The following is a 24339-nucleotide window of genomic DNA, read 5'->3' as shown; positions in this document are numbered from 1 at the left end:
TCCGTTGTCGTCCTGCGGATTGTCGTCATCTGGAGCTAACGGCAGGATAGCGATTTCGGTAATCGCTCGCTTGTACTGTCCAGAGGCAGTCCTGATCACGACCACCCGGACCCTTCCATCTTTCCCTGTCACGGTTTCCACAATTCTTCCCAACGGCCATTGTAGCGGGGGCGCATTTGCTTGCTTGACGACCACCAACTGTCCAACGCGTACATCTGGTTGAGATCGTTTCCACTTTGTTCTCTGCTGGAGTTGACTGACGTAGTCTAGCTGCCAGCAACGCCATAGGTCTTGGACGGATTTCTTCATCTCCTGCAAGCGTGACAGGCGATTCGGGTTGACATCGAAGAGGTCGGGTTCAGGGATTGCCACGAGAGGTTCACCAACAAGAAAATGCCCAGGTGTCAGAGCAGAGCAGTCGTCTGGAGAATCTGAAAGCGGAGAAAGAGGGCGGGAGTTGAGGACAGATTCGATTTGGGCAACGACGGTCTGCAGCTGGTCCACGGTGAATGAGCGGTTGCCCATGATGCGTCGGAAGTGGTGCTTGAAGGACTTTATTCCAGCTTCCCAGATACCGCCGAAGTGCGGTGAACGCGCCGGGATGAAGCGAAACTTGATTCCGCTCTCCTGACAGAAGTTGTTCCAGTCCTCTGATCGGAATTGACGACGAAATTCTTCCCGCATTGTACGAAGTTCTCGATCTGCCCCGACGAAAGCAGTCGCGTTGTCGCAGTGTAGTTCGAGTAACCGACCACGACGTGCCACGAAGCGTTTAACGGCATTTATGCAGGCGGCGGACGACAGATCTGCGACGACTTCGAGATGCACGGCCTTCACCACGAGACACACGAATAACGCGACGTAAACTTTTACCGACGCGCCCCGACCACTTAACGGACGTACGAGAAACGGCCCACAGTAATCCATCCCAGAGTGTATGAACGGTCTAGCTGGTGATACACGAACGGAGGGTAGAGGTGCCATAACTTGCTGAGCTAGCCGTGGTTGACACCGGAAACAGGTTACGCATAGACGTACCACTTTACGTGCTAGACGCCGACCCCGGACTGGCCAAAACCGCTGGCGCATAGTGGCGAGTGTAAGGGTTGGACCGCCGTGAAGTGTTCTGATGTGGCATGATCGGGCGATAAGCCAACTGAGCTGGTGATCAGCGGGGAGGAGTATGGGGAAGCGAGTGTCGAAGGATGCTTTCATGTTTGATAATCTTCCGAAGAGCCTTAACAAGCCAAACTTATCGATGAACAACTTCAGACCTTTGAGTGGCGATTTCGACGTGGGTATTTCTGCAGCTGAAGGATTTGCTTGGCTGCGACTGTACTGCTGAACTTCAGCAGGAAAAGATGCTAGCTGAACCTGTCTTACGAGGATCTTGAGCGCATGTTCACCTTCCTCTGGGGTGAGTGAACCGACAGTGCGTTCAGTCCGAGGGAGTTTTGCGTTGTTGAAAAATCGGTAGCAATGTGCCACGATACGAATCAGCTTGGCGAGGTCCGCATAACGGTCAAACAGTGTTGAGTCGTCAATGGCGCTGTGCAGAGCTACTGGGCAAGCCTCTTCTTGTAATTCGATATTGGTCGGCGGCGAAACCAAACACTCCGGCCAACTGTCAACGGGATCTTTGAGAAAACTCGGACCATGCCACCACAAATCGTCCTTCGAGATCTGACTTGCCGTCATTCCTCGTGAAATACGGTCCGCTGGATTCATTTCCGATGGAACGTGTCTCCACTCGCAGCCCTTAGTAAGGCGCTGGATCTCTGCGATCCGGTTCGACACGAAAATCTTCCAGACATTGGATTGAGATTTTATCCAGTGAAGAACAATGGTAGAATCCACCCAAAACGTTGGAGGTTCTACGAAATCTGTTGTATGTCGAAGATTGTCGGCAAGTTGACTGCCAAGAAGAGCGGCGCAAAGCTCCAGACGAGGGATGGATTGTCCACGCAGTGGAGCAACACGAGACTTGGCAGTCAGTAGATGACTGTGAAGCTGTCCTAATGTATCACGAGAAACGACGTAGATGCAGCATCCATATGCTGTTTTCGATGCGTCGCAGAAGCAGTGCAAACTATAATTGCGGTTTTGCACGACTCTGCGTGGCACGGAGAGTGCCTGTAGTTGGTTGAGCTCCGAACGGTAGATTGTCCACCAAGCGGTGTGTTTTTCAGACAGTTGGTCATCCCACGGCCAGTGTTCTGCCCAAAGCACTTGCAATGTGAAGAACAGTTCAGCACCGATAATGATATCAATCTTCTGGCTAATGTTGAACTGGGGATCCGCCATTGGAAGATTACGAGGAATTTGCCAACGAGAAACGTCGATGTGATGACTGGGTAGCGATACTGTAAGTTTTGGCAGTACCAGGCAGTCCAGAGAGAAGTGGTGATCTCCGAAGCGTGAAGCGAGCGAAACAGTTACACCGAAATGGACGTTCACGGTGGACTGGCCAATTCCACTGACGGGTGAGTTGAGTTTGACACGCTTTAACCGGAGTTTCTGGCAGAGCGACTCACTGATGAAGCTAGGTTGGGAACCACTGTCCAACAGAGCTCTAGCGAAATGATAGTTGTTGTCGGCATCTTTCACTTTGATAACAGCGGTCGAAAGCACAACCGTGTTCTGGCGATAATTACGAGTCACTTCAGCACTTTGACAGGAGGTGGAGGGAGGCGAGTTTATTTCGACGAGAGATTCGACCGACGGAGTGGAGGGGGCGATACCGACGGAATACGAGTGCGGAAACGTTCGAAACGACGACGTCGCGAGTGGTGTGGCACCGGAAGACGGTTGACGTACGGTGGAGCTTATTTCGCGTTGCGACATTTGGTACGAAGGTGACCCAATTGCTTCAGCGGATTGACCAACTACAACTGGTGCGGGTTGGTTGGGACCAGCTGCGGATGCACTAGGAGCTGAAGCAGACGAAATCGGCTGCAAGTGCAGAAGAGAATGATGCTTCTTGGAGCATTGCTTGCAGGAACCGCTGGAGCAATCCTTTGCCAGGTGTGTACCCTTCAAGCAGTTTATACAAAGCCCGTGCTTCTTGACGAATTCGAACCGTTGCTGGGGAACGAGAGCTTGGAAACCACTGCACTGAAACAGAAGATGCGCTTGCTTGCAGTGTGGGCACCTTTTCACGTTCTCAGAAGCGACATGGGACGTGAAGCGTGGCTTCGTTGATTTTGGTTCTGATTGGGTATTGGTAGGGTGGGAGAGCGTTAGGGTTTTGATTATTCGCGATCTTTTGTGGATGAACTCGAGAAGTTTCTTGTACGTGGGGCGCTCGTCATCAACCAAATGGGTTTCCCACTCTCGCAGTGAGCCTGAGTCTAGGCAACTGCTCAATCGCTCAACAAGAAATGAGTTCCAGTGTTCTTCTTCGGTTTCTAGTTTGCTGAGCAACTGAACATGGCGATCGAAGCTGTCGGCCAGCTCCGACAGTCCTACAGCGGACTCTTTCTTCAATGGGTTTATCGCCAATAGAGCCGACATGTGTCGCTTGATAAGGAAGTTCGGGTTTTCGTACCGATCCTTCAGAAGATTCCACGCAACTTCGTAATCATTGGCGGAAATATCAAGGGCGGAAATAATGCAAGCTGCCTCGTCCGTCAATGATGCTCGCAAATAGTGCATCTTTTGCACTGCCGTCAATTGTTGATTAGAGTGAATCAACGAGACGAAAAGATCGCGAAATTGCACCCAATCGTCAATCTTTCCTCCGAACACCGGAATCTTGATTTCCGGCAGCCGAACGTTGGTCATTGGCTGAGCGCATACCGAAGACGGTGCGCGAGGCTGTTCAGGAGGGGCTACGGGAAGTTTGTTCTGCAACGACCCCTTCAACTGGAGGTACGACAGTTGGAAATCTCGACGCTCTGTGGAGAAATGCTCTTCACTTTCCTCCAACATCTCGATTTCCTCTTGGGTGGAAAGGAAATCACGCCACAACTCATCGAGAAACGCAAGCTGTGTGGCTACTTGGTCCTGATGAGCGGGCTCGTACGCTCTATTGAAATCGCTTATGAGCGTCGCCGATCCCAAAATGTTCGATCGACGACGGAGTAAAAGCTTCAGCTTTGGCGCTGGCATAATTAAAAATCAATCACCACCACAAGAATGGGCACGTACCTGCTATCGGGGGCTTACTCTACCTCACCGATTTTACTGTTGCTGACTGCTGTGGCTGGGAAGGGTACACCTACGATGCTGCTTTCCTCCGGTGCTGCTGGAGCCAACGGGAGCGATGAGCTGGCTTGGCCAGTATTCTTCCACGGGAACGAAACACTGTACTACACTAAAACGGGAAACACGTGCTGAACGCGACCCGTACAACAATGGCGGTCAACTGGAACCTCGAACAATGGCGTAGAACAATGGCGACACAATGCAACGCACGTTCCCGGGTTTCGGCACCATAAAATGTTTGCGATTCTAATGATCACTCGCGGCGATTGGCTCGGATCACGGCTTGTGATATGATCACAACGGAGCAGCTTTAGGGAGGAAAAAACGACGGCGAAAGTAGCGAAAAAACGGGACACTAATTGGCACTTGGGCAAATTCGGAATGACCGACCGACACGACGCGAGAAAGACAGAACACGTGCGTTCTATTTGAAATGCTTTATTCGACTGACTATAGAGTGCTGTATTGTTGAAGGTTGAGGGTACATATTCGCTAACGAGTGTTTGTGTGGAATACAATGAGGTATGCGTTTAGAGGTGAGTGGTATAATGCTAGTTCCTTAAATTTATCAATATTTAAACATTAACAAAATCCTTATGCATATTTTTTTTGTAGGAATCCTTGTAAATATTCCATGTCAACTCCCTGGAGGAAGCTATTCCATGCATGGCAAACAAAAGTTCTTCCTGAAAGAATCTCTGGCAAAAGTCCTAGGGAACCCCAGAAGAAATCAAGGTACGAAGGTAGATTAAGGTACAGAATAGCTTGGATTATTTTCTGGTAAAATACTTGGAGGAATCTTCGAAAGATTTCCTGGAAAAATCTTTGGGAGAGTGTCTGGAGATATTTCGGGAGGATGAGGACAGAAGGGCATGGGTTTGTATTCCATCGGATGAGCTCTCGGTAAATAACTGTAGAATCCATCATACAAAACATTTAAGGTTACTGGACTATATCCTTTGAATAACTCCGATGTGAACTACGTCTTGAGATCTAGATAACTTTTTGGAGGAAATCCAGAAGGAATTACTGGTATAAAGTCATAAGATTCCTGCGGATCCAGTTAAAAAATAAAGTGCACAGTTACTGCAACAACTTCTAAAGAAAACTAGAAGTAATTGTTTTTGCAACTTCATGACGTTATCTGTATCTGAACTCTTGTTGGAATTTTAGAAGTGAGTACAATATAGTTCATATCATATCATAGAGCTTATTTTATATTATATACTACACAACTCGATATTCTATAACCCGATATACTCTATAGCTAGATGGATTTTCCGGTTCCTTCCAATTTCCATACATTGTGCTCTCCATAAGTCGATATTTCTGTAACTCGATATCTCCACAAGTTGATGTTACGTGAGATGTGAATTTCTCTCCATAACTCGATATCTATTTTAATTTTTTTTCTTTTTTGGGGAAACGTGATCTAATTTTTGTTTGAAGGTGAATAAATACTTACAAGTTGTAATGACATGAAAATGATAAAAACTATTGTCAGTAAAAATAACGTGATTTTTCGAGCACTTCGAAAAATGTTTTCAAATAATAGTTTGTAAAATGCTATCAACAAAATAATACTGCTTTCTTACAAAAATGATAATAAAAATATTGGAAATACAAAAATTTGTTCCTTCGATTTTGTGTCGGTATAATCTATTATACCATAATTCTATAAGTCGATGGTCCCTTGAATATCGAGTTATAGAGAGTCGACTGTAGTTTATATCGTAACATATATTTCGTGGATCGTGTAGTTAAAAGACACGGACACGGACACCGTCTTCAGCCATTTAGCTGACGAGCGTCACGCGGAATTTACTACGCAGAATTAAAAAAAAACTGAACAACTTTTCCGAAGATAAGACCTTTAAAAAAGAGTTCCTTCTGGAAATACATATAGACGCCAGCACCACATGCTGGTTAAATTTTGAACGTATGTTCATGACTAATTCCTTATTCTCTCGAACAATTTTACCGCAGACAGCATCCTTCTATAAGTCGGGTCTCGGGTTTTCAAACCCGGACTCGAATGGTTCGGGACGGATTTAAAGGCTAGAACATTTTTTTCGAGTACGTCGGAATCGGGCTTGTAAAAATTCGGATTTAGGTGGATTTTAGTAAGAGTTATAGTAACAACCAAAAAGCTTCCTTATGCATCAGAAACGATGAATTTATCTATTTTTAAAACTCGGTCTTTTCTTACAAAAAATGCTTTAGTTTCGAGTCAGATTTGGATTTGAACAGCGGATTTTTTTATTCAAGTTCGGGTCAGGTCTGAGTACGGGTCGGGTCCGGGTTTAAAAAAAAAAATAAAGTAAGTCGGGTACGGGTCGTGTTTGGGCTCAAAAAATGTGAAACCCCCCTCTAATAATTAACCTCTATCGGAAATACAAATCGACGTCAAATCCACCGGGTGGTCGAGCAACTTTGTGGAAGACAGCATCCTTCTAAATGACCCATAACGCGGGTATGTCACAGTTTCATGGTGCGTTATGGAGAAAAGATATACCAGTGAACCCTAGTCCTGACTGCTTCAAACGAAGAGAACAGGATGTTCGAGTAATGAAAGGAAACTTATTAGTCCTGTTACATTTAAACCTTGTTTGAAAGTGACAAGTCTCGGTTTTCCAGTGCAGACAATGATCTGACATGATCGAGACAGGAAAAAATTGAAACATTTGTTTCTAATCTTCTTCAATTGATTCTCTATTTGAAGAAGTAGGACATCATTCTGATGCAGGCAATATTGTGTAATTCTACCGAAAGTCCATATCGACGCTAGCGCACGCGTGTCGAGTTCTAAACTAATTGTATCTCATTTGCAGTCTTATCCTCTGACAACTTGCGAGACTGCATTTCTATTGTTCGCAATAACCATTTTCCGTAAAAAATTTTATTGTGTATATATTTCTGACAATTTACTGAAGCAAACTTCCTAAGGAACCGATATGTTTTGGAGCCTTTACTATTAGAAACGATGAAAAACTTGCGCACGTTAGTTCACCTCGGTCCCTGCAATTGTTTCACCCGAAAATGCAAGACCCCTTTTTCCCCAATGGTATTGCAACCGCGTTTGGTGAATTTAAGATCAGTGGCATGACAGATGATTTTGTTTATGTCATTCATCATCAATGGGCTCCGTGGTTTCCTCCCCTTCCTTCAAGGTTCTGAATCACCGGGTAACCACCTCCCGCTTCGGCCGAATATGACCGTACCCGGCGGACACTACACGGTTCTGTAACGCAAGGATTGTAGTCGGCAGATGCCTGATATCTGTTTTCTGCCGACGAGGATTGAATAGCGAAGATAACCGCTAGAGCAGCAACAGCCCGCAAGGAAATTTTGAGCGCTGTTGCTGTCTAGGCGGAATCTCGGCTTATTCAATCTGTCGCAGAACAGAGAGATCAGGCACTCAAAATTTTTTGCGCGCTGTTGCTGCTTCAAGCGAAATTTCCGGATCAACATCAACAATAGATTTAGGCATTTGCGCAAAAATAGCCTCTACAGAACTAGCGGTACGAACTGTGGTGGATAAGATTTGTGTTAGGGGTGGTTTGATATTGAATATGTGAGGAAAAAATATTTTCCAAACCTGATCGGTTGGCAGTGAACTTGATTCAGACGATTGCGCCAGTTCCAACCGGTTAAAAACGTTTGTTTGAGTACTTTCAGTAGTTCGTTGGCGCTCTGTTTGGGCGCCCTGACGGGATCACGGTCGTTTGAGCGCCACCTGATTTGACGTTTCTGTAAACAAGCATCCCAATGCAGGGTGGAATCGAAAACTGTTGCAAAATCACACGCTGATCCATAGGGTTGAACAAACGTGCGCACTTGATTATTTTCAAAAATGTGGTGAGTATCTATGTTTTCAAAATTGTAAGAAAATCAGGATGCGTATAAACAAAATCTGAAAGCGTTAACATTCTTAAATGATCCGCATCTAATTGCCTCTACGGAAGTATCATATCGAACGCTAGCGGCCACTGCAGCGGTTCAAGTATCCTGAACGTAAATTGTATCTTCATGGAAATCACTTATCATCTTTAGCGCACTATACCGGAAGTTCTACGACGCTAGCCACCAGCGGTCCTTACCTATGTGCTCGCAATCTCGAAGTTTATCGCATAACTAGCCTCTACCGGAAGTTCATATCGATGCTAGCGCCACGCAGCGGTCGAGTTCTGAACTAAATTGTATCTCATGTGGAAGTTCTTATCCTCCTGAGCAACTTTGCCGAAGACAGCATCCTTCTATGTGCTCGCAATCTCGTGTTATCGCATAATTAGCCTCCACCGGAAGTTCATATCGATGCTAGCGCCACGCAGCGGTCGAGTTCTGAACTAAATTGTATCTCATGTGGAAGTCCTTATCCTCCTGAGCAACTTTGCCGAAGACAGCATCCTTCTATGTGCTCGCAATCTCAAGTTATCGCATAATTAGCCTCTACCGGAAGTTCATATCGATGCTAGCGCCACGCAGTGGTCGAGTTCTGAACTAAATTGTATCTCATGTGGAAGTGCTTATCCTCCTGAGCAACTTTGCCGAAGACAGCATCCTTCTATGTGCTCGCAATCTCGAGTTATCGCATAATTAGCCCCTACCGGAAGTTCATATCGACGCTAGCGCCACGTCGCGGTCGAGTTCTGAGCTAAATTGTATCTCATGTGGAAGTCCTTATCCTCCTGAGCAACTATGCCGAAGACAGCATCCTTCTATGTGCTCGCAATCTCGAGTTATCGCATAATTAGCCTCTACCGGAAGTTCATATCGATGCTAGCGCCACGCAGTGGTCGAGTTCTGAACTAAATTGTATCTCATGTGGAAGTTCTTATCCTCCTGAGCAACTTTGCCGAAGACAGCATCCTTCTATGTGCTCGCAATCTCGAGTTATTGCATAATTAGCCCCTACCGGAAGTTCATATCGACGCTAGCGCCACGCAGCGGTCAAGTTCTGAACTAAATTGTATCTCATGTGGAAGTCCTTATCCTCCTGAACAACTTTGCCGAAGACAGCATCCTTCTATGTGCTCGCAATCTCGAGTTATCGCATAATTAGCCTCTACCGGAAGTTCATATCGATGCTAGCGCCACGCAGCGGTCGAGTTCTGAACTAAATTGTATCTCATGTGGAAGTTCTTATCCTCCTGAGCAACTTTGCCGAAGACAGCATCCTTCTATGTGCTCGCAATCTCGTGTTATCGCATAATTAGCCTCTACCGGAAGTTCATATCGATGCTTGCGCCACGCAGCGGTCGAGTTCTGAACTAAATTGTATCTCATGTGGAAGTCCTTATCCTCCTGAGCAAGTTTGCCGAAGACAGCATCCTTTTATGTGCTCGCAATCTCGAGTTATCGCATAATTAGCCCCTACCGGAAGTTCATATCGACGCTAGCGCCACGCAGCGGTCAAGTTCTGAACTAAATTGTATCTCATGAGGAAGTCCTTATCCTCCTGAGCAACTTTGCCGAAGACAGCATCCTTCTATGTGCTCGCGATCTCGAGTTATCGCATAATTAGCCCCTACCGGAAGTTCATATCGACGCTAGCGCCACGTCGCGGTCGAGTTCTGAACTAAATTGTATGCCATGTGGAAGTTCTTGGTCCCCGAAACAAGTTTGCTGAAGACAGTACATTCCTATATGGCCTGAATCTCATACAATTTGGTGATGACTGCAGATTTCTGGACTGAGTGTACTGAAATTCCACGTGGCCAACATGGTCCCCTTCGTAGCCGATTCCCGGTGGCCACTGTTTCCGGAACCGGTATTCCAGGTACTGATCAGAGTCTTGAGGAGTATATCTTTCGAATGCGGCATAAATTTCATTATTCGGTTGATATTTCGCTGATTTATAGGGGTATACATTTCTGGGTCATAATGACCCCAGTATCTTATTAAGTTGTTTTTCTTAACATCCGCGGAAGGTTAATTTTAAAATAACTCAAAAAGTAAATGATTTGTAAGCGATTGGCCTTCATATTCGGCTTCAGGGGCCATGATTTAAGTAAGTAACGACAAGTATTTCCGAACGTTGCTTACATAGGTGATCAATGTTACCCCATATCAGCTAAATCAAAAAATCGCCTTAAACATTTTTTTTAACATGCTTAAATCTTTCAATAAACAAAATACAGTATATAGTCTCAAGCTATGGGTGGCCGTACTTGTTTTAAAAATAAAAAAAAATGCAACATTTGCATTTTCAAACGAAATATCAAAGAAACATTCAAAAAAAATGATCAATGTTACCCCGGATTACGGTACTTTGAAGTTTTGGACCTATTATAAAGCAAATTTTGGATATGGAGTAAGCTCGTTCAATGTTTTTATTATCAATATATGCAACAAATTCATGTCGATATGTTAATTGACCGCCAGCTGCTTCTCCGTTATTACAAGGGCAACTATTCTTGCACAAGGAACAAACTGAGGCTACTGAGGATTAGTTGCACAATCAGTGTATAAGTATTGGAATTACTATTCTTTGAACCAAGCAATACCGGCACTTACTGCGTTCGTATACATGTCAATTTGAGATAGGGAAGAACGTGTTATATTACACAATTCATGAAAACAAAATTAAACAAAATGCTCAATAACAAGAGAGAGTGGTCTGGAAATAACACATCATTTGCACTGACTATACCCCCCGACCAAACAAAAAAAAGGCAATAACAATGTCTCCTTTTAACAAGTAATCCATCCTTATGTACAAAACTGGACTGAACATACAATATGACGACACGTTTAATGACGAACCTTCCCAAATTTTTGCGTGGTGCGAATCATGAAATATCAATCCAAAAAGTTTTCTCTCAGTATCTAAAATCGACACTTATAGTATCGAACAATTCAAAGATCTTGTTGTAGTGAAAAACTAAACCAAAAAATAAGGCTTGTTGTGTTTAAATATTTTGCAAAATATGAAACAAGGTTTATATCGACAATTATCGACTACTAACTGATATCTGAACCACTATAAACGTATCCTCTCCTCTGTCACGACAATGTGAACCACCATATTTAGGCCATTTCAAACAGTAGCATAAAACGATCTCACCACTTGATAATTCATCCTCGACTGAGCAACAACGAGTCATTAAAAAAATGAATGAAAGGTTTTTAAATTTCAAATGAAAGGTTTTTAAATTTACAGAGAAGATGCTTGGGCATAATAAATTTTGAATGCTTAATTCAAAGCTGATTATTACTAGGTTGGTTTACAAATTAATAATGATGCACCAGTGGGGAAGAGTTTGACGCATGTGCATTAGGGCGGTTCAAAATTTAAAAATATTTGAGAATCCAATCTCTCATATGTTCCTTACCATCCTTACCAAAAAAATAGTGTTCTGTGAAATTTTCAGCTTTCTAGGTTGTGATTTAAAGGTGGCCCAAAGACAATGTAGGTTTATATGGAAATTACTATGGAGAAATTTCGAGATAAGTTTCAAACACGCTAGTACTGTGAAGTAAGTATATGCTCATTATCCCATAGTAAAAACTCATTCTTCAAACCATAATAAAGAAATTTGCTGAAGAGAGAAATTCAATCCGACGGATAGCAGAAGAGATATTCATGAGTTTGTTTGCTATTATTTAGCTTAAAATGGGATTATAGCCCTGCAAACATGTACAAAAATTCCAAACAAAATTAGCTCAAAGCGGATTTGTTTCTTCGGCAACATCCTTCATTAAGGTTTGAAGAATGAGTTTTCAATATGGGATGATAACTTTCTACTTACATTACAGTACAAGCGTGATTGGAACTTATCTCGAAATTTCTCCATAGTAATTTCCATATAAACCTACATTGTCTTTGGGCCACCTTTAAATCACCACCTACAAAGCTGAAAATTTCACAGAACACTATTTTTATGGTAAGTATGGTAGGGAGTATATGGGAGATTGGATTTTCAAACATTTTTAAAATTTGAATCGCCCTAATGTGCATATCCCTTCCAAAATAGCTCAAACTCTTCAAATCACGATAACTTTTGATTAACTCCATAGAATATTTTCAAATTCACGGAGAAGATGCTTGAATACTATATCTTCCGAATGGTAGGTGCTAAATTCTTGGATATTTTATAACGTTAATAACGATTCCAGGTACACCGCTTCGGCTCTGCTTATTCGTCATAAAAAGAATGAATATCTTCTATCTATATAAATAAAAATGGAGTGGTGTTTGTATGTCACGAAATGGCTTCCGAACGGGTCAACCGATTTGAATGATTATTTTTCCGTTTTGTTCGTCAAGTGTTCCGACGTGTTTGTGTGAATAAAAATCTCAGAATATTCACCGGGAAAGTCGGAAAAACGAACGTGAACGGACTATAATTTTGTATGGGACTATCTTTAGCGTTTTTCAACAGCCTACTTGATGGCAAGACGAAGTTTGCCGGGGCCACTAGTTTAGAATAAATTCCTTAGAAACAGATTTCAAATGACAAATTTCAAATGATCCAATCTCCCTCGAACTGATTCAATTTACGATTAAATTAAAATTGCGAATTCTCGATCTAGTTCTAAAATTAAGGTTCCAGTATAAACACTTACCTGTAGATGATCCAAAAGTGCTTCCAATCCTCGATCGCTGATCGACGAACAGCGCAGGCTGAGCGAATGTACGTGTTTCGAAGCGAGCGGGAACGAGTGCACCAGGTCCAGAGCGTCTTCATCGGTGGCTCCCATTAAACACACGGCATGAAAACTGCGACGTATCAATGAATTGTACAGTTTAACGCGATCCTGGTTGGACGTTTGACGCAGTTCACGACATAACAGCACCGGCACCAGTCCACTCCAGTAGCGTGGCGAACGGTACAACATGTCCCGCCACTTCTGACAAACCTGAGCCAAGGTGCACCGTTCAAAGGACGAAAAGTACAGGAAGAACCGATTCAAGAAACGTTCATCCTGTAACAGCTGCTCGATGGTTGTGATCTGCGGAGGTGGAGGAGCTGTTGCAATCAGCTTTCCACTATGCATGTTGGATCCGTGGTGGTTTAGATTGACTACGGCACCGGTGTGATGTTGATGGTGATGTGCTATTTTACGCGTAGTTTGTGGCGTGTTAGATTGAGATTTGCTACTTGAAGAACCTTTCCCGCTATTCGAGACACTACCGGTAGAGCCGCCGGATATTCGAGAAGGTTTTTCAGGAGCATTTCCGGCGTTGGTCGACTGTGCAGAACTGTTGTTGCTACTGGATCCACCGCAGAGCACGTTTGTGACGCGTTCCATCACACTTGTCTTCTCACCAGATTTACTGCTTCCACTGCTGTGATGGTGCTTCGAACGCAGCCCAAGGCCATTGATGCGCTTTGAAAGCTCGGCCGAGGCACGCTCAACCACTCCTTGAGCGGATATCGAGGACATTTTCAACATTCAGACCTGACCGACCAACAGTACGCACTTCGATCTCTTCTCGCAAATGCAATCAGAACCGACACTTTTGGAATTGCTTTTATCCTTTCAAGCAGCTCTTCAGAATCACTCGATTTAAAAACACACTTCAATCGATTTTTCTTCCTCCTCTACACTGTATTATGCGAATTTTTCTTCCTTTTTTTCTGCACGATTATGCTGCTCAGAACAAAAGAACTTATGCAATCATTTCCGCACACTCCGCTCTAGGGATCGACTTTCACCACCCACTTCCGAAAGCTGCCGAAAATTCCGCTGCAATCTTCCAAAATCACACCGTTGAACTAGATTCCGATTAAAAGGCCCTTATAAAACCTTAACAAAATTCGTCGAAGCTCTTATTCTTAAGCACCACGTCTTCACTGCTGGTAAATAAACAATCACACTACAATACTCACGACGGGGTAAAGGGCTAGTAAATGGATGGCTAATTTTCCGTACTATCTTTGTAAGAGGGGACACGACCCAACCGAAGCGTGTCACAGCTGCGAAAACCCTACCGCGAAGGACCGAAGTTCTCAGTTCGGCTGCCGACGACGACTTCGACGGTGAAGCCAAAAAGGTGAAAAACACCCGCTTCTGCTCTACAGCACCCACGCCCACACCTCTTGGACACGTCGTTCGGCCTCGTGGCCTGTTAGAAAGTGGTTTCGTTTGTTGTCTTGCCGAGGCCGCTGGGGTTATCCTGCGAGTAGAGAAAGAAGAAAAAAATCAGTTCCTCGCTCAATGACACGAAAAAAAGAAGCACAAAAGCAGCAATTTTCCTGCTGCTGCACATAGGGTAGAAGCACCGGTTTTGGCCATACGCCAGTTGTAGCCATAGTGGATTATACACCGTTTTACATAGCCAATCAGCATGAAACCTTTTGTGTGCAGTAGATCACATTCATATGATAGTGCTACATTCATTTACTTGTCCAAATTGATTCAAAACATAAGAAAAACAATTAATTTTCCTTATAATTTTAACTCCCATACACCTAATTTGGCCAGGGCACTCCTAATTTGACCACTCTCATGAGAAATCAATGCAATTGGCCAATTTAGGAACCGAAGTTAAATCTCTGGCCGAAACTGGTTCCGTTGGCCTATATTGACCAACGGGTTTTTCAAAGCGAAAAAATGGTTTTAACTCAGTTTTGATATTTAACACACATAATATGGATTGAAAGCTTGCATTTGACATATTTGTTGTATAAATACGGCTTCCCATTCAGTTTTTATTGACATTTTCTCTTAGGGTGGCCAAAACCGGAGCTTTTACCCTAGTGGAAAACGGGGAGCATCGGACGGAAGTGAGTATAGATGCACTAACACCAGTACTAGTGGAAGTAGCATGTGTAGCGAGCGGATGGTCTGCAGACTGCCAGGCATCCAAGATAATCGATTTTTTTTTCGGGTTCCAAACATTGGTACGTTAGGCTAGGTTAAAGGGACTCAACTTGCTGAACTAACAGCAACATAGTAATTCGACAATTATTTAATGTTAATGTTCATTAACATACCGCCATAAAGGTTTAGAGTGCAGTCATAAAATGATAAAATTATCATAAATATATGGATTGAAGGAAGCCCAAACAAAGCTGAATAACAAAGAGATAATAATTTGAATTATGCTAAAATTTATCATTTTCGAACATACTCATACATACTCAAAAATAAATAACATACTCAATTCCACAGCAATTTGGCATTCGTGTGGATTTATTAAAGTTTTATGACAGTAACGTGAATGCTATGATAGCTAGAGGCGACATTTAAGGCAATATAGGCTGTTATTTAAATTTGTACTGGGCATCGATGATTTTGGCTAATTTGTCTCACGATTGCGAATTGAAAAAAATCACTAGGTTTTGCTTTGACATAACTGAAAAAGTATCAGCATACTTTCTGCATGTAAGCGCAAGCAGTGAAACTTTTCTGAATCAATATTACTTATATTGACTGAGTTTTATTACTTAAAATTTGCGAGCTGTAAAATCAACATGGCTGCTAAAACGAATGACAGGCTACTTAGTTTTAACGTTGCTAGAGGATGATCTTTTGTAAGTCAGCTCTTAGTTGTTTTCAAAACCTTTTAGAGACAAAATATATAGTCAAACCAGCTTTATTGCAGCATATAATGCCTCATTTAAACTATTTGTAGTGACTGAATAGCACTTATTTGTTACGGCTATGATAAAAGATTCATATAATGCACATTGTTGTCATAAAAGCTGCTTTTAAACTTACAATTGAATCTTGATAACTTACCTTATTTATACCTCTTAAATCGGTCTTTGGCTCTTGAGATACGAAAGCAATGCGAATTTATTACTCACCACACCAACATAACATTATTAACATTACGTTATTACTCAAAAACACTTTTTTATGATATAAATAATATATTCTTCAAAACAGCACCCTCGAGCTGTCAAACTATGTTGAATGCTGCTTAGTTACCATAAAATACGAAAAAAAAGCTTGAATCATCTTCAATCAGAATTTATTAAGGCAATTTTACATCCACGAATGCCGTATCATAACAGTGTGACCTTATTTGTGTATTTATGATGACAAAACAGCATTTGTGGATGACAATCTGTCAATTATGGTTCCGCCATATTAACCCGTATAGGCCTGAGTGAAAGAAAAAATACTAAAACTCTCACCACTCAGCGAGTTCTTAACGGATTCATTTTTTTTTTTAATTTCTTTATTAGTATCATTCCAAACATTACATTCATTATTTCTTATATCTAGGTGTTCTGTGTTATTAGACAACACTTTCATCCTAATTTGGTAACACAAATCTAAGATTTTATTAACATTTTGTTAACAACATATTACATTTCATTTGCCGTAGCAGTTCAGATTTTTTTACAGGTGAATTGATTTCACCTGCTTATAAGAGATTAACGTGGCAATAGAAGATTGTTACCGTTGAGATACGCTAACTTTGTTAATTGTTTGTTAAGAATAAGTTTGTTAATTGGTTAGTATTTGTTAGTAGAGGTAATATTATATTGTGTTAATTGTTATCCTTCTGTTTGTTGAATGTTAGTAAACTATTAGAAAATTAGAATATATGAGAACAAAATTTGTTAACACACTATCACCATATACTGAACAAGTCTAAGACAACACACATAATATTGATCCAAAAAGGGGAAAAAGGGTTGCCATAGTTAAATCCACGTCGAAAAGAGAAAATAAAGGATGAAAAGAACAGAGGGAAAAGGAACAGGCATCTGGGTCGAACTGAGATTAGAGCAAAGCCTTTTCAAGTTAGAACCTCGAGGCAACCAGTTCGCGAATATAACCATAGACCCGGTGTACTTAAAATAACCGTTGGTCAAGACGTTAAGTTCAAGTAAAAGTTCCGTTGTGATATATAACCGAACCAACGACAGTTTAAACCCTGTCGCTCTGTTAAACCGTTGCCCGATTCCGTTCTCCCTCAGGACCCATTACTATAGGCCGATTTCGCCTGGTATTGATCACCCCCGGACCGTCGGATTCCGAGTGGTATACTACAAGCTACCAAGAGCATTCGAGTGGCTCTAGAAGTCATCCCAGAGAGCCAGACCGTCGTTGAGAGCATCCGTGAACTCGAAGAGCGTTCCGCTCGCCCCAGAAACCCGAATTCAGCCCAGCAACCCCAGGACAACCCTCACGTGCTCCACTTCCGGCCGGCCGCAACGATCCACACTCCACACCAGGGATGAGAAAAGTACTGGAGCAAACATTTACCGCCTCTACATTTACATCTTTCTACACGACCATCAACATCCAAAGCAAACCATGACGGTTCAAAACAAAAAAATGTCACGGCTCTTCAAAAATGTAATCTTCTTCTTCCTAACGTTTTTCAACCCCGAATGCGAAATGACTCGAGCACAGTGGTGACACGATTTTTGCGGTTTTCGGGGTTTTGCATTTTTGCTCGATAAAGGCAGTATGAAATTGAACTTGTTTATATGTATCGTAACGGAATGATTATTGTCTTTCTGTTAGAGCTAATAGATTTCAATTAGTTGAAAACACAAGCGAAATATTAGCGATTGAATGATTTAACACTTTTTTCAATCATTCAGCTTGGAATGGCTGCCCGAAAATGGTCATAGTGGAGAGACAAAAACAGTCAAGCAGTGTGTGAACCGTTGGCAGCGCAACGCCTGATGGTATTGATGCTGCTGCTGCTTTATGTTTTTGTGGAATGGCAGAATCGATGAACTGTGATGAATTGTGGTCACAGTTCCCAAGACTGCTCCACACCCACACACCAGTAAGTTAGAAAAATATAAAGTTTAAAGCCAAAATAGTGCGTTTTACTTGGGTTCTTGACCAGCTCCAACGTGCCGACCCTAAGAGTCTCACCCCTAAGGCAGGTCCTTCCGACCCGCCAGCTAACAAGATTGTAACGATTTTTGCCTGAATTGATTAATTATTTTATTTGTTAGTTGTTCCAATGTTTCAACATTGGATATTCTATGTAACTCATTGGTACTGTACCAGGGAGGAAGCCTCAGAATCATTTTCAAAATTTTATTTTGAATTCTCTGCAGAGTTTTCTTCCTGGTATTACAACAGCTAGTCCATATTGGTACAGCATACAACATGGCTGGCCTGAAAATTTGTTTGAATATCAAAAGCTTATTCTTAGGACAGAGATTTGATTTTCTATTAACAAGGGGATAGAGACATTTTACATATTTATTACATTTGGCTTGAATGCCCTCAATGTGATTTTTGAAAGTTAAATTCTTATCTAGCATGAGCCCTAGATACTTAACTTCATCTGACCAATTTATTGGAACCCCTCTCATCGTGACAACATGTCTACTTGAAGGTTTCAAATAAAAAGCTTTTGGTTTATGTGGGAATATTATTAGTTGAGTTTTGGAAGCATTAGGAGAAATCTTCCATTTTTGCAAGTATGAAGAAAAAATATCCAATCTTTTTTGCAATCGACTACAGATGACACGCAGACTTCGTCCTTTGGCGGAGAGGCCTGTGTCATCCGCAAACAAGGACTTTTGACTTCCCTGAGGTAACTCAGGTAAGTCAGATGTGAAAATATTGTATAATATTGGTCCCAAAATGCTGCCTTGGGGAACACCAGCTCTTACAGGAAGTCTTTCAGATCTGGAGTTCTGATAATTAACCTGAAGTGTACGATCAGACAGATAACTTTGAATTATTCTAACAATGTATGTTGGAAAATTAAAGTTCTTTTAATTTTACAATCAAACCTTCATGCCAAACACTGTCGAATGCTTTTTCTATATCTAGAAGAGCAAGACTAGTAGAATAGCCTTCAGATTTGTTGGAACGGATCAAATTTGTTACACGTAAAAGTTGATGAGTGGTCGAATGTCCATGGTGGAATCCGAACTGTTCATTTGCAAAAATTGAATTTTCGTTGATGTGGGCCATCATTCTGTTCAAAATGACCTTTTCAAAAAGTTTACTGATGGAGGAAAGCAAACTTATTGGACGATAGCTAGAAGCTTCAGCAGGATTTTTGTCTGGTTTTAAAATTGGAACAACCTTAGCATTTTTCCATTTGTCAGGAAAATATGCTAATTGAAAACATTTGTTAAATATATCAACTAAAAATGATAAGCTACTTTCTGGAAGTTTCTTGATGAGGATGTAGAAAACTCCAACATCGCCAGGAGCTTTCATATTTTGGATTTTTTAATAATAGTTCTCACTTCTTCCGAATCAGTCTCCCAGCCATTTTCGAAAACGTTCTCTTGATTGAGAATATTTTCGAAGTGCTGAGTAACTTGATTTTCAATTGGACTAGTAAGTCCTAAATTGAGAGTAGTGTGTGATCTTCCGATTCCATGGCATGCTCGTGTAGGGTGAACAACGGAATCAAGTCCAATCGTTTTCGGTCCGCGTGGCGCGAGCGCGAAAAAAAAAATCTCGTTTCTCAGTTAGTATGTATGCTTCAAAAAAAAGCTGAAAATTGTGGCTGCTCAATCAAGGATGAAGGATCAATTGGTGAGCTCGTTTCATGCTATTTTCTTTAAATCTGTAAAATAAATATGACCGCACATTTAATCGTTACAACGGTGGGACATAAATATGATTTTTCAACAAACTATGAATGGTTCGTCACTTCAAGTAACGACACTATTTTCTCCTATTTGGAAATTTTTCATGTCAATTGAAAATATTATACTCCTAAGCACGTTTATATCTCACAAATAATCGTTTATCCTCCCTATTAACAACCATCCCTCCCAGTACCTTTGTGGAGATGCAGAGGAAAACACGGTCTCCAAATAGCAAAGCTTACACAATAACATTCCTTCCATCGATCCAACCTGACTGCAAGGGCGTGGACGGCGCCGTTATTGACCATGTATAAATAGACGCACTGAATTATGCACACTGAAGTAGTTTATGGCCAATCCCAGCTGAACTTCTAGTTGATTCTTTGTGCATCTTCACTGACTTCGGTCAATCACGGAATAGCAACTATTGATATGTGTAGTCAGTCTAAGCTAAGCTGGACTAGTAAGTCCTAAATTCAAATTGAGCGAGCTTTCAATCTGCATAGCAAATTTTTGAGCTTTTTCGCAATTGGTTAGTAATAATTTGTTTTCCTCTTTCAATGCCGGTATTGGCTTCTGAGGTTTTTTCAAGATTTTAGATAATTTCCAAAAGGGCTTAGAGCCAGGGTCCAATTGAAAAATTTTATTTTCAAAATTTTTGTGTATTAATTGTGAAAAACGTTTCTTGATTTCTTTCTGCAAATCTTGCCATATAATTTTCATGGCAGGATCGCGAGTGCGTTGAAATTGCCTTCTCCTCACGTTTTTAAGACGGATCAAAAGTTTAAGATCATCGTCTATAATCACGGATTCAAATTTTACTTCACATTTTGGAATTACAATGCTCCTGGCTTCAACAATGGAATTTGTTGAAGTTTCAAGAGCATTGTCCATATCCAGTTTTGTTTGTAAAATCAATAAATGTCAATAAATGTTTCATATATATTCCAGTTGGCTCGAAAATAATTGAAAGTGGAGCTGATTGGATTGAGAATCGCTTCTTGGGATATTTGAAATGTAACAGGGACATGATCAGAATCAAAATCAGCATGAGTAATCAGTTGGCTACAAAGATGACTAGAGTCGGTTAAGACCAAATCAATCGTAGATGGATTTCTAGAAGAGGAAAAACATGTAGGGCTATCAGGGTATTGAATTGAGAAATATCCTGAAGAGCACTCATCAAATAAAATTCCGGCTTTGGAATAACTTTGAGAATTATTCCATGACCGATGTTTGGCATTAAAGTCACCAATGACAAAAAAAATTGACTTATTGCGAGTCAATTTTCGTAAGTCAGTTTGGAGCAAATTAACTTGCTGTCCAAAGCATTGAAAAGGCAAATAGGCAGCTATGAAAGTATATTTACCAAACTGTGTTTCAACAGAAACACCTAAAGTTTCAAAAACTTCAGTTTCAAATGACGAAAACAGTTGATGTTTTATACGCCTATGAATGATGATTGCAACACCCCCACATGCCCCATCAAGTCGATCATTACGATAAACAAAAACAGTTCGTCCTCTTTACCATTCAAAGAACGAGCATTCCAATTTAAAACATTTAAATTAATATTTGGATCCATTGGAAAAACGTAATCCAATAACAATTTGATTTGTAAATTTTACACCTGCTTGGACTGCTTCAGTCATAGTGGTGGCTTTGAACATTGCATCAATCATTAGATTCAATTGTTCAGTTAGAAAATTAAAATCAGAGACAGACATGTCACTTGAAGTGGGTACATTATCTGATGAATTCCCATTAGAATTTTCGGTAGACGAAGAAGCGGAGTAGGAGTTATCTGTGGCGGTAGGGTTGTTTTCTATTTGATTTGAAACATGTAGAATGGGTACTCATAGTACGAACAGGGGAGGAGTTCAAATTTCCTGCTACGATATCGGCAAAGGATTTACCGTGGGTAGATACATTCGAAATTGAAAGATTCGAACGACTACCCGACGGATTGAAATTAGTTTGTGAATGAGCATGATTATGATCTTCCTGACGGGTATGATTCCTAATCAAGCGATCGTTTACTGAAAAATGAGTATTGTTCGATACTGTACCAGGGAAATTCCAGAAACGACCGTTATCGTAACGGATATTATCTTTCATCTGCCTGGCACCAGCCTCAATGACTCTTTTGCGTGAAGGACAATCCCAAAATCCCAATTTGACTTATGATTAGCCCCGCAATTAGAGCATATGAACTTGGTGGTATCTTCCTTCACTGGACAGACGTCCTTGGCGTGAGAAGAACATCCGCAAATCATACATTTAGCATCCATGCGACAATTTTTTGTACCATGACCCCACTTTTGGCACCGACGGCACTGAGTGGGGTTCTGGTAATTTCCTCCAGGTTTCTGGAAATGTTCCCATGTCACACGGACATCAAACAAAAGTTTTGCTTTTTCTAAAGCTTTAATATTATTTAGTTCTTTTTTGTTAAAGTGAACTAAATAAAATTCTTGAGAAAGCCCTTTTCGAACAATGCCAGATTGGGTTCTCGTTTTTCATAATGATTACTTGGACTGGGGAAAATCCAAGTAAATCATTTATTCCATTTTTGATCTCTTCAGGTGATTTATAGTCACTTGAGAGACCTTTCAAGACAACTTTGAACAAACGTTCATCAATGTTTGCTGTCCCTTTCCACAGAACGAAACTATGGTTCAAATAATCCTTTATACTCGTGTTTAAGGTTAAAGAATCCATCATTCAATCATCAGCAATCATCAAAAATGAAAAACCAGTTTTTTAGTTCAATTTTTAAGAAATCCTCATGAAAATCTATCATTGCATTATAGATAGCAAGTGTAATGCAATGATATATTTTCATGAACATTGCTTCAAATTTGAGCAAAAAAAAACTGGGTTTGAAAAATTGTAAAATGCTGATGGTTATTTTCCTCTTAAGATCATTTAACGATGTTAGCAACGTATCTGATTTTAACCTCTCGAAAGATATGTTTAAACTTAGAATAAGAAGTATATAGAATAATATAGTTTTTTGAGTTGAGTTGAGCCCATTGAAGATGAATACATATTTGTTCTACGACAATTTTTCGCAGTACTCTTAAGATTTACATTACTTTGCGATATTATCCATTTGAATACAAATCATTTATACTGTTTGAAAATCTAAATCAATTTGATATTTTAATTTGTTAAAAAAATGAATTATCAGAATGAAACCTCTATAAACAAAAAAGTGTTGATAAAACATCATTATTATCAGCGTAATCAATTATTGGCAGTATTGTTGCAATAATAGAATCTAAAGGGTTCATTTATTTTAGTGAACTTTTGCCAGCCGGGCTCAATTTTGGAAACAACATTTTCCCCTTTTCTTCTGCTAATGGATGCAATGCTGACTTACGCTAACTCATGTTATTCAATCCACCCGACGGCAATCGTTTTCGTTCGTCCTGGCCATAGTGACGTCCTAGCTGGTAAACGTTCGTCAGTAATAGCTCTCATACGTCGATTATGTGTAGCATTGGATATGTGGTAATGCTTGTTGTAGTAGTAGTGGTTAGTAGCGCGCGGTATTCTCTAGGAGAAAATCAATTTTCCACCTTCGTGCCACAACCACTCGATGCACTCCACCCACACTGGCACATGTTATTTTACCGAACGGGCGCGCGATAAATTCGCGGATTCAAAGTTTCCCATATTTGCCGAATGACGTAAAATTCAGCTCTAGTCGCGGTTACTGACTGACACCTGATCGGACGACGCTCTCCACTTAGGGAACCGTTTGCCGACGACTAGTCCCGCTAACAAGAAACCACCGCCGAAGACTAAGAACCACTCGTTTCGTTGCCTGCGGCCTGTGGGTTGTGATTTTGAATATTTGAAAACAATTTGAAAAATGTATTTATACACACCACTTTAACGTGTATACGAATCATAACTTACCAACATGGGAAAACGTTAGTGTGACTTGTAGCAAAAGGATGGAACGTTCTAAATGTTCGCTTCTAAAGATTGTTTATATTTTCTGACATTGACGAATATCTAGAGCATTTTACAACTATTTTTGTATGAAAAGGAGTCTACGAGAAGAGCGGAAGAGATATCTGTAACGCTTAGAAACTTATCAACGTTTGTCAATTTTAAAATCAATCTAATTCAACTAGGTTGCTACGAAGGGTTTCTTACATATTCTGAATCTACGTTAAAAAATGAACTAGAATCCAAAGGTTCACAATTTTCCGTGACCTGGAACTATTTTTAAAATACGTTTGAAATTAGTATAGAAATTACTTTCGAATCACCCCTCGACAAACTTACTTCGGGACGAGCTGTCAGCTGTAAATTTAAATGTTATTGAGTCGTCGGATTGAAATCTGTTTTCAATCATTTATAATATCAACATTAAGATATTGAAGTTCAAAAAAATCGCACTTAGAAAAATGTGCTCTTTCAATCAAGCTACAAAAACTGTGTATTCTTTTTCACTAAACGACCCAATCATATAATTGCGTCATATAAACTTTGTGGATACTGCATGGAGTTTAACTTATGGTCAGACTTCTGGCCAAAAATCTTTACAGAAATCATTCAAAAAAATTGGTGTTGGTTTGTACCCTCTTAAAAAGCCGATGGAAATCAATCAATTTCTCTAAAATCA

At 41.0% G+C, this 24339-nt stretch overlaps 1 protein-coding gene across 2 annotated transcripts in view; it reads right to left on the bottom strand.

The window, feature by feature from the left end:
- The window catches only part of LOC5575480 (F-box/LRR-repeat protein 16), a 163652-nt gene that overhangs the window by 124760 nt on the left and 14553 nt on the right, over positions 1–24339 (bottom strand). The window contains exons 1-2 of one of the 2 annotated variants that reach the window (XM_021849085.1): positions 23083–23491; positions 12775–14329 (exon numbers count right to left, since the gene is read on the bottom strand). In XM_021849085.1, the coding sequence (XP_021704777.1) occupies positions 12775–13605 (831 nt within the window). In that variant the 5' untranslated portion in view covers positions 13606–14329; positions 23083–23491. Of the gene's footprint in view, positions 1–12774; positions 14330–23082; positions 23492–24339 lie in introns of those variants that run through there. The other variant, XM_021849086.1, reaches the window with a different exon arrangement.

Source organism: Aedes aegypti, chromosome 3 (assembly GCF_002204515.2).
Source record: "Aedes aegypti strain LVP_AGWG chromosome 3, AaegL5.0 Primary Assembly, whole genome shotgun sequence".
NCBI lineage: Eukaryota > Metazoa > Arthropoda > Insecta > Diptera > Culicidae > Aedes > Aedes aegypti.
The sequence above is the reverse complement of the archived record's forward strand: the minus strand, read 5'-3'. Positions and strand labels throughout refer to the sequence as shown.